Below are 11,063 nucleotides of genomic sequence, written 5' to 3' on the forward strand. Positions count from 1 at the left end.
CACATTACAAAACCTGGGCAGACACTCTGATCTGTTTTGTGATAAAAATGTTTGACTCAGCATAAAAGACTGGCATACAAAATGATGATGGCATATTACTGTGCTCAAGTAGTCTCATCTATCTGATTTAGATTCAAGGGACTGTAACTGGGGGTATGGAAATCTTACACTATATGAATATGTGGATGCAAAGAAGTGCTGTCTTTTCCAGTGATAAAGATTTCAGAAGAAAATCTCTGCAAATCTGAGAGATTGAATTTAATGTGGCTGCTGTAAATTCGTCAATTCAGCACTGAATAACATAATAAACCACGAAATCTGATGCTTTCACAGAAGATATTTATTAATTGAAAACATTTTTTTAATCACAGTTTTAATATCCGGGAATTGCTAAACTATCACAAGTGCAATCAACACAACTGAGGTGTGAGAATTCAAGTAAGTCTTATGTTGAATCCCAGCTTTTGCTATGAAGATAACTTTGATTATTCTGTGCTTAACTGATGTAGACTTTACTGACATGAGGATATTAGCTGGGATCCAACTACAAACCAATCTAGACAAAAGTATTTCTTAAATTTCTTACAAACATTATCTTTAATTACTGTTTGTGCTTGTTATCAGGCATTGTAAAAGGTATTATTTGCAAAAAAAAAGTAAGCACTCATTAGAAGTGCCATTATCAGAAAAGCACATTAAAAGGCATTAAGATTTTAAATGTACCAATGCATCATCAGTAACTTGTAGTGAAGAGAGCAAGGGTTAAATAATTTATCCTCCAACTGCACTGTCCCAAGCAGTACACTCACGTTAAATACTACACTGTCATACGCTGTAAGTAAGATGATTTTAATTTTGACCTTATACAGTTCACAGGCAGATACAATAGAATTTCAGTGGCAGATATTCTACCTGTGTACAATACCTGTAACTATGCCTGCATCACTGTGTTGTGGAAGCTGGGAACCTAGGCATGACCTTCTTTTACCCTGTTGTTTTTTCCAATTAATATTAAACACATCAGTAGCCAAGGCTGACAAACAGCTTTCTCCTGAATTCCCCAAATTCAGGCAGCCTGTGTGCTCAACAGTGTTATCTTAGAAGTTGGGTATAGGAAAGATTCTTGCAACTAGTGTAGAAAGAGGCCATCCTTTTTGTGTTTTTGACAAGCACAGATAACAGTATTAAAGTCCTCACTACCACAAATACATGGGTTTGGTGCATTGGGAATTATTGGAGGGGCAGTAAATATCCTTTAACTGCCCTTCAGTTGGCATGATGCACACAGTACTGACAGATAATGTGCTGCAGACCCACCTGGTCTCAACTGCTACACAAATACAACCATAAAAAATATTTAAAAATAAGGAGTAGCAGTCAATGCTACTTTATGTGCGCTTTAAACAAAAACCCTGTGTAACTCTGTTCCAGCTTGCTCTCACTCCCTCTAAGTCTTGTGTTACCTGGTACCTCTTTGCCTGATGGGATAAAAATATTTTAAAATATTTCATTTCAAAGGGTACATTCATTACTTTATAGGAAGAAGGACTCCGTTGCCTTCTTTTCTTTATTTTTAATAATGAACACAAGAAACAAAATTTATTCTACTTAACTTCTGCTGTGCTGATTTATTCACCAAATTAACATTGTCCATTTAAAGTGCTTTGTTTGACTGCCATTAAAATGTTTTCAACAACATTGTTTATTTCATACTGAGGAAGCCTTACATCATCTTTTGAAGATGACAGAATAGTGAGGTCAAGCCAAAGGTCAAAGCCTCACCTCTAACCACCACTATTTAAATCTTTATTAGGTCACAAATGAGCCATGTTCAAAGGTTTTTCAACCTTCCTCCCTAATGGACCTTCACCTGTGTAACCACAAATCCAATTCAAGACACAAACCAACAGGGATGGATATCTGCTCCTGTTCTTTGAAGGGAGTGAGTTATGTTCCTATAGACACTCAGCAATATTTACGTCAGGGACTGTTCTTCTACCCAAGGAGAGTCATGGTCTTTTTATGGAAGAGAGCGAGTTTGTCACCACTTGTGCTTTCTTCACACTGCCCTTATAGTCTTCCCTTACAATTCTGCAAGTTGTTCCTGTCAGTATCTTATCTTCCTCCTGCTTCTCACTAAGCCAGCAATTCTTTGTCCTGGGCTGTCCTGTTCCCAGGAGTGCTGGGGCTAACAGGCATCAAACAAGGGCTATATTTCATCCTAGACATGCAAGCTGTTAAGGCCCAAGTACACGTCTTTGCTCAAAAACCTAAAGCAGCCTTGCAGTCAGCATTAACAGTGCAGAAAAAGCTGTCTGTTAGCCTATGTGGATGCCTAGATATAGCTCAAAACAATTACTCACCTTTTGTAAGCAGCAGATTTCTCCCACAATTAAATCAAAAACCCAAAAAAACCCAACCAAACCAAAAAACCCCAAACCAAAAACAACAACAAAAAAACCCGCAAAAACAAAAAACCCACACGCTTGCTTCTAAAAAATGTCACATAACCACATTAGAAAGTGTGAGTATTTACAAAAAATTCTAAAGGGTGACTGCCATCCCAAAGCCTCCCTTATCCACACTGAAATACTAAAGGTAGTAAAAAATGCTGGTCTAGTTTCCCTTGCTATAGGTCACAATCTGTTTTCATTATGCACAAGTCTCAAAGTTCTCCCAGTTACACAGGAATAATCCAAGAACAATAAATATACATCCCTACTCTTTACTAAAAATAATGGATATTGTGATCACATTGCTGAAAAACTGGATGTATAAACAAAGACTGTGTAAAAACATTTGGCAGCACAGAATACTGTAGATATCTCTATACACACACAGGACAGAGCTGATTAGTTCTAATGAAGGTAGAGGTTGCATTCATACATATTTCTGGCTCAAGAAGCTTATAAAAACAACAGCACTCTTTCCCAAGTTGTGGGGATTGTGCTGTTTGAAGGCTTTTATAATCCTCCAAAGCAGACATATTTTATTTCTAAGTATTCATCGATGCCGTATTTTGAGCCTTCTCGCCCTAAGCCAGACTCCTTTACCCCGCCAAAAGGACACTCTGGTGAGGAGATTATGCCTTCATTAACACCAACCATCCCAACTTCCAGCTGTTCTGCAACTCTCCAGATCTGGGCTGGATCTTGGGAGTAGAAATATCCTGTCGTGCAGACACAGAGATACAGGAGGGAAAATCAGTAAGAACAATTGCAGAAGACTGAAAAAGAGACTTAATGACATTCAGAATCATCACCCCACAGCATTAAAGCTCACCAAACCACAGAAATACATTTATCTGACAGAGAAGCATACCTGCTAAACCCACATTGGCTGCATTTGCTATAGCAACAGCTTCTGCTTCAGTGTCAAATCTGTCAATAAAAAGAGAAAAAACAAAAATGAGGCCTGCAGTTCACATGCTGTCTTGCTGACTTACTGACAAGAAGCAGTCTTATCAAGACTTAAAATGTAATTTATTTTTCCCAGAAGTGTACATTAATTTAACTTTCATTTTGAAACACTGAAGTGTCTACCTTTTCTCTGAATTTAAACTGCAGTTAAGTAGTTAAGATTGCCTTTATCCCCCTGAGGTAGCTGGATGGTACCAAGACATTTACTTCACATGGGTTAGCCTACCTATTTCCCCAAACACACAGCACTCTCAAGTCTGAGAGATAACTGTATGTTCTCCCATCACATCCAATTGGTCTGCACAAAGGCAGGGAAGGCTTTAAGGAGAACAGACAGCTCCAACTCATCATCTGTCAGAAAAGCTTAGAACTAGCAAATCACACGACAAACTCAAAAGTCCTGTCTCCTGTTTCATACTACAGATCATGAAGCCAATGAAGGTTTTGCTGCTATCTAGCCTTGCTTAACCATTGAGATACTTTAATTTTCAAAAAGTTGCAGAGATGCTAAGATCAGGTCAAGAAAAAGAAACAAACAAGCCACCTATCCAAAGTATGTTTTTTCATGTGTACGCCAATCTTTTTACAAGACTTGTATGATCATACAAAAATACTTTTTTGTCTTTCAAATTTTGTTTATTCAAAATAATCTTACATTGTTTTTTAATTGTTAATTTTAATCTGTAGAATTAATAATCTTACTTGATAACTGGTGCTAAAGGGCCAAATGTCTCCTCTTGGGTGCAAAGCATTTTAGTTGTAACGTTAGTAAGTAATGTTGGCTCAAAGAAATTCTTCCCCAAGCTGTGTCGTTTCCCTCCAGTCACAACAGATGCTCCTTGAGAAACTGCATCCTTAATGTGTTTCTCTACCTGAGGTATGCATAACAAAAGTTAAAAGTCAGCATTTAAGAATGAGCAGTAATACATTTCCCACTGAAGAAATAATACTCTTCCAATATTTAAGAGAAAATTTTGAAGAGAGGTTTACACTTTGCACAGGATCATTTGCAATATTATCTAATTTCTCTTCAACTCTTGTTTCTCTCAGTCTGACATTATTTTAGAGGGATAAATTATGAATGTGGTCCCCAGCCCACTTTGCTGTAGAAATTAAAAGCCTACACCTAATATAAGAAAAAATCCTTGCAGGACTAAAAACTGAATCTTACATCAGTGATTAAGCACTATGGAAATGAAGTGCATGACTGCTATGGAATGAGAAACAACTCTCAAGATGGAACTGGAGAGAACATTTTCCCACATCTATGATTCTACTCACCCCCAATATTTACAATTCCTCTAAAGACAACAAAGCAATAAGAAAACTAAAGTAGCAATGCCCACCTAGAATACTGTCCTTTGAAATTACATAAAGTGACTACATATAGTGTTTGTTTATTTGTATATATATTTGTACCTGATACACATACTACACTTTTGTGATGCAAGAAGGGAAGACATGAAGGAAAGAAATTCAAGGACTATATCCTTTGTCTCTCAAATAACTGAATATTTTCCCGTTCTTTTATAAAGAGAATCCAGCAGCATTCACGTGTGATGGATTCAAACCAAGCCTGCATGCAACTGAGCTATAATATCTTACAAAGTATGGGCCACTTGACTCAATAATCTTTAGCCTTAGGAAGAGTGAAATATTATAAAATATGTGACTTTTAGGATTTTTTTTAAAAATAAATATTCCTGGAGTTGCAGGTCACTCAAAACAGAAGACCTAAACCATGCACATGAAGTTTCAAGTATCAAGAGTTCTGGTATTTTTAACCCTGAGGAATTACTCTGTTTAGCTTTTGCCAAAAACAAACACTGTTCCTCAAAAGAAATTGTCATTCACAGTGCTTCAGAACTGCAGGATCACTGTACAGCTCTCACAGTGTATCCAATTTCAGTGAATGGACTTGAGAACAGCTAGCGAGGAATCAGTTTCTCCTAAAGGAGGCCTCTTCCTTAAAGGAAACAGAGGGATGACACATGAACTGTCCACATCTGTTTCTCTACATGTACACATGGACTTGGGGAACAGAACACACTCCCAGCCACACTGCAAATATGCTCTAATAAAACAAGGGGAAAAAGGTGAAACAAAATGTAAAGTTATTTTATGGATCATAAAAAGAAAATTAGAATGTTAAAAGTGAAATATTTACTTATACCTTCTCCACTGCTTTTTCATTGATTAGTGGTCCTTGGGTAGTTTTTGCATCAAATCCATTTCCAACATGTAGTTCTTTGTCTATAGCTTTAGCAAACTTTTCCACAAATTCATCATGAATTCCCTTTTGCACCAGGAAACGGTTTGTGCAAACACAAGTCTGAAAACAAACAAGATAAGACAAAACCACGTTAGTTTATATTGAATTTAATCCATCTCTTAATTCATTCTGGCCCTCATGCAACAGAATCAGGTTACTACACTGATGTCCCCTGCCTCTCCTCCCTCATCCTAAGCTGTTACCCAGCTATGCCATTTGTGTTACCTCCCATTTCACTTCAGAAATGCAACTTCAACAAGCTGTCAGTGGGTGTGTGAAATATGTCACAGTGTTGCTTACACTGGGGAAATGTTTTGGGGGTTTTGTGGACTCAGATACATGGATCAACCAAGGTCCAGAAGCTGCATGAAATACCTTCTAATTAGACTGCAGAATGCTGGACTGAACAGCAAAAACTCAAATCACACTTAGTGGTTGGGGGTCTTTTTTTCTAATTCCTTTATTGTTTGAATTTGCTTTTTTCCTGAAAGTTATTTTTAAGTGCTTTCAATTTATTTATTTGTCTATTTATTTGTCTACTTATTTGTGCTACCCCTTTGCTCTGACAAAAATATATGGGATTTCAGTGTTACTGTTTAGACTTAAAGGTAACTGGCTTTAGTGCCCAAAACCATTTGCGAGTTCAGCACCTTTCTCCTCACAATGAAGTGTTCTGTGCTTTTCTTTTACATAAAATAGCTTATTTACAACTTAAACTTTATGTACAGCTCTTCACAGTCTAGAAACAAGGACAAAGATTCTCACCTGCCCTGAGTTTCTATACTTAGAAGCAAGGGCTCCTGCCACAGCCCGGTCCACGTTGGCGCTGTCGAACACAATAAAAGGAGCATGTCCCCCAAGCTCCATGGAAACTCTCTTCACAGTGCCAGCTGCGTGTTTCAGCAAGATCTGCAGGCAACAGGGGAGACACACACATCTGTACCTCTAACAGATGTGAACAGTGGAATCATGGATGCAAGGGAGTGAAAAATTAACTCTGGCAAGGAAATTATCTGCATCTTCTCTACAATGTTAGACCATCTCCTATGACAAAAGCAACTTTCATCCATTAAAATCCTTAAAGATGAAATTCTAGCCAAGGACTAATGGAGAGAAAGATTTTGATCAACTTCAGGTCAGATTAAGCTTTTATACACTAATATTGTCAATTTTTTTTTGTTCTATTCTTTTTGGTAATAAAATGTTGACTACTCTTACAAAAGTTTTCCAAGATCTGACAGAACTTGGTATTATGATTTGCCTTGATACCAGACATTTGCTTCATTCTGCATACAGCCATCCTAGAGAACTGTCATTTTGTAGCCACACTCTGCAGTTTTAGTGATTCAACTAGAGATGGTGACAAGATTGCTTATTGACAACAGTTGATAGCAGAGATTCCAGGGCCTCACTCCTGTAATACTTCCTCTCAACTGCTGAAGCCTTTCTTGAATGGCACCTTTGAAACTCAGTTTCAGTGTTGTTATAGATATGTTGTCACCTTACAATATAAACCAAGAACATTGTGTACAGGACTGTTCACATTATAGTTTAATAAAGGGCAGTTACCAAGAATTACAGACAGGCGTTCTTCTGTGAAGTACTGATGCTAAAACATACAAGCAGTATCTCAAGAGGTACACAATTATTTGGACAATCTGTGTACAGTAGCCAGAAAAGAAGGCTCTGTATAAAGGCACACACTTTCCCCTACCTTTCTAGTATAACCACAGTAATAATCTTCAAGGATATTCTGTCCATGTATGTACCTTTCCTGTTGCTGTAGAGCCAGTAAAAGATATTTTGGATACCAATGGATCAGTGCATAAAACTTCCCCTACAGCTGCTGTCTGTTGTCTGGAGCAAGGGACAACATTATACACTCCTGCTGGGATTCCAGCCTGGTTTGCAAGCTGCAACAAAAGAAAAACAGAATTTGCATAGTTAGTGCATTCTGTAAGACGAATAGTCACTTAATGACTGTTCACTATTTTGAAGAAAAGTCTGTAAGTCAATGGAGGACAAAAGGACTCAGCACAATCAGGAATAGGTGCCACAGGTGCTTGAGAGAGCACCTTTGCTCCAGTTTAAGCTGTGTTCAAAAGAACTAAATTAAAGATATAAGGACATTTTGAGTATCAAAATGGCCCGATACACTTTGAGGCTCTAGACCATGTTAGAGGCAAAGATTCTCAATAAACTAAATAAAATATCTGCATCGAGTCAGTCTGTCCTTTCTTCATATATGATGCTGGCCAGAGCTACCTTCCAAGCCCATCTGACATCCCTGTTCACAGTATCAGTCCACTGCTGAGGTAAAGCTTAGTACTGAAAGCTCACCTCCCCAAGAGCTAGTGCTGATAAAGGTGTGTCCTCTGCAGGTTTCACCACGACTGTACAGCCAGCTGCCAGAGCTGCACCAACCTTCCGCGTAATCATAGCGCTGGGAAAGTTCCACTAGGAAGAGAGACAATAGCTCAGTCAAAGTTGGGAAAATTCTGCCTCCTGCTTCTGCAGAAGTGACATTTTGAACTGGGGGGCTGAGCTGAAAACCTTTATGTGACTCAGAAGAGTTCAGCTATGCTTACTGGGGTTATAATGGCTGCTACTCCTACTGGCTGCTTCAGCACCAGGACTCTTCTGTCCTTTGCAGACGCTGGAATAACATCACCATAAATCCGTCGAGCCTCCTCTGCAAACCACTCCAGAAACGAGGCTGAATAGGTGATTTCACCCTGTGCTTCTCTCAGAGGCTTCCCCTTTGATTAAATCAGATTGAAGATACATTGTAAGCAGCAAACAGAAGCAATACAAATTCAAGTAATTTTGGAGTTTCTCTTCTTTTCAGAGTATTATGACACTTTATGATCCCCTCCCTCTGACATACACTGTAATCTCCAGCAAGGATTGTATGACTGCAGCTGCAACAGTTGTGTGGATTCGATATACCATCATTGTATAGTCAATAATTTGTATTGCTGTGCCTGGATTCATACCTGCCTATACAAGGAAGAGAAACAGCAAATGTACTATGCATTTATTTACAAACTCCAAGTTAGCTGCTATTACCACTCTGAAGAAAGACACAACTCATGGCAAAACAGTTACAAGTTTATTCCAGGGTTATTTGTTTTGGGAACATTGCTTTGGACCACCCCCAGGTCTGATCCAATGGACTGCATGACCATTAGCAGCTGTGACACAACAGAGGAGCTGCTGAAGTATCTTCCAGCAAGGTTTGGTCCAAAAGGACACCAGTTTGTGAGCTCCCAGACTACTCAGTGATACAGACTGTATGAATCCAACTTGGAGACTTGCATGATTTTTCCCATTCACAAACATTTCTGCTACGGGGACCATGGTTGTATAGGTGGATGTACACTTCTGCATGCCAAGAAGCACATCAAGGGTCTGGTTTCCTCTGATTAGGTACCACCGTTACCAAACCAACGCACTTCATGAATGTTCGGAGGAAGAATGTTTTAAACGTCACCCACTGACCTGGCAGAGCCATGTGAGTGCACAATATGCCCAAAGTTATTAAAAAGGACACGATGGCAAACTGGTGAAGAGCACAGGGAGAGGCTTGATGGCTGTCCCTTTTACTCGCGTCCCTGTTCGCCTGCCTGCGTTGTTTTCCCAGCGCGAGTGCCAGCACGGGGCAGTGCCCGTGCCCACCCCCGCCGCCCCACTCACGTTCTCGGCTGTGATGATCCGCGCCAGCTCCTCCTTGTTCTCCATCATCAGCTCGTACCATCTGCGGAGGCGCGCACTCCTCTCCTGGGAGGAGGGAGAGACAAGGCTGCCGTGGCCGCCGCACGCAGGGACGGGGAAGCGAGGCCCCGGGAGACCCGACCGGCCCGGCCCGGCCCGCCCCGGGGCCCCCTCGCCGCCACCTCCCGCGGCCGCTCACCTTGGCGGGGAGACGGCCCCAGGCGGCGCCGGCTTCGTGCGCGGCCCGCACGGCCGCCCGCGCCTCGGCCGCCCCGCAGTCGGACACCCGGCCCAGCTCCTCGCCGCTGGCCGGGTCCTGCACGGGGAAAGCGGCGGCCGTCTCTACCCATCGCCCGCCCACCAGGCCGCCCCGGCGCACCAGGGCGGCGGACAGCGCCTGGCTGGCGGCCCGCACCGGCCCCGGGGCGAGCGGCGCGGGGCGCAGCAGGAGGCGGCGGCGGGCGGCGGCGGCGCCCCGCGGCAGCAGGGAGGCCATGGCCGCGCTCGGCGACAGGCGGCGGGCCCGGCACAGCCCCGGCACGGCCCGCCCGCACCGCCCCGGAGGAGGAGCTGCCGAGGGGCTGGGCCACAAGCGGCGGCTCGGCGGGGCTTGGCAGCCCGTGGCGCCCGGCCAGGGGCAGCCGGTGTGCCCGGGCAGGGGTGGGGGCAGGAGGGGTTTCTGCTTCCCGGAGCCTCGTGTCCCACACCCCATCGAGAGCCTCTCCTCACAGGGAGAGGGGAGGCCCAAAGTCACAGAGCATCCTGTGTTGGAAGGAACGCTCAGGGATCATGGAAGTCCAAGGAAGTCCAACTCCTGGCCCTGCGCAGCGCACGCCAGGTGTCACACCATGTACCCGAGGGCGTTGTCCAAATGTTTCTTGAACTCTGTTAGGCTTGGTGGTCTGACCGCTTCCTTGGGGAGCCTGTTCCAGAGCCAAAGCACCCTCTGGGTGAGGAACCTTCCCCTAATTCCCAACCCAAACCACCACTGACACAGCTTCGTGCCGTTCCCTCGGGTCCTGTCACTGATCACCGCAGAGATGAGTGTCCGCCCCTCCTCTTCCCTTCGTAAGGAAATTGCAGATTGTGATAAGATCTCAGGGTTCTCAGTCTTCTCAGGGTCTCAGGCTGTCTTGTGCTTTACTGCAGGAGCGCTGGATCCCGTGACAGCTGGTCAGTCTGTGGCACAAGCGCCACGCAAAGCCCCTGCCCAGTGCCACCATGTCGCTGGGGACTGCTGTGGCTGTGGCAGGTGCATGAAGGGTGGCTGTGAAGCGCAGGGTGTCCAGCCTCTGCAGCCTGAAGTTCATAGCAGCAATACACTTGGCAGGAGTACTTCCATGGGTCTCCCACATATCAGCTGTGCTTTCAATACTGACCACAAGATCCAGACTTATGTGTGCAATATCCTGTCAGCTCACCAAAGGTTATGAATTTGTATCACCTGCAACTCCGGAGCTAGTGTTTTTCTATTAACATTGCTTTGGCAGTTGGCTTTAATTTCTTTTGTGAAATGGGATGTAGTTGCTGTAAGGCAAGTGCACCATGAGCTGGACAAACTCTGAGAGGATACTCTTTGCCATGCTGTTGGATTCGACAAAAAATCTCACTGCTGCTGTGCAGTGATGCGTGGATTAAACTGCTCAAATCCCAGAGAT

At 42.9% G+C, this 11,063-nt stretch overlaps 1 protein-coding gene across 1 annotated transcript; it reads right to left on the reverse strand.

The window, feature by feature from the left end:
* Positions 1-319: 319 nt before the first annotated feature.
* Positions 320-9,921, reverse strand: ALDH5A1 (aldehyde dehydrogenase 5 family member A1). Its single transcript, XM_064705165.1, has 10 exons — positions 9,605-9,921; positions 9,388-9,471; positions 8,280-8,450; positions 8,032-8,148; positions 7,461-7,604; positions 6,457-6,600; positions 5,593-5,751; positions 4,122-4,291; positions 3,322-3,380; positions 320-3,169 (listed from the first exon to the last, which is right to left on the reverse strand). Exons 1-10 carry the CDS (start codon positions 9,899-9,901, stop codon positions 2,964-2,966), a joined length of 1,551 nt encoding a protein of 516 aa, XP_064561235.1. The 5' UTR covers positions 9,902-9,921; the 3' UTR covers positions 320-2,963.
* Between the last annotated feature and the right edge of the window lie 1,142 nt (positions 9,922-11,063).

Source organism: Zonotrichia leucophrys, chromosome 2 (genome assembly GCF_028769735.1).
Source record: "Zonotrichia leucophrys gambelii isolate GWCS_2022_RI chromosome 2, RI_Zleu_2.0, whole genome shotgun sequence".
In the NCBI taxonomy this organism is placed as follows: Eukaryota; Metazoa; Chordata; class Aves; order Passeriformes; family Passerellidae; genus Zonotrichia; species Zonotrichia leucophrys.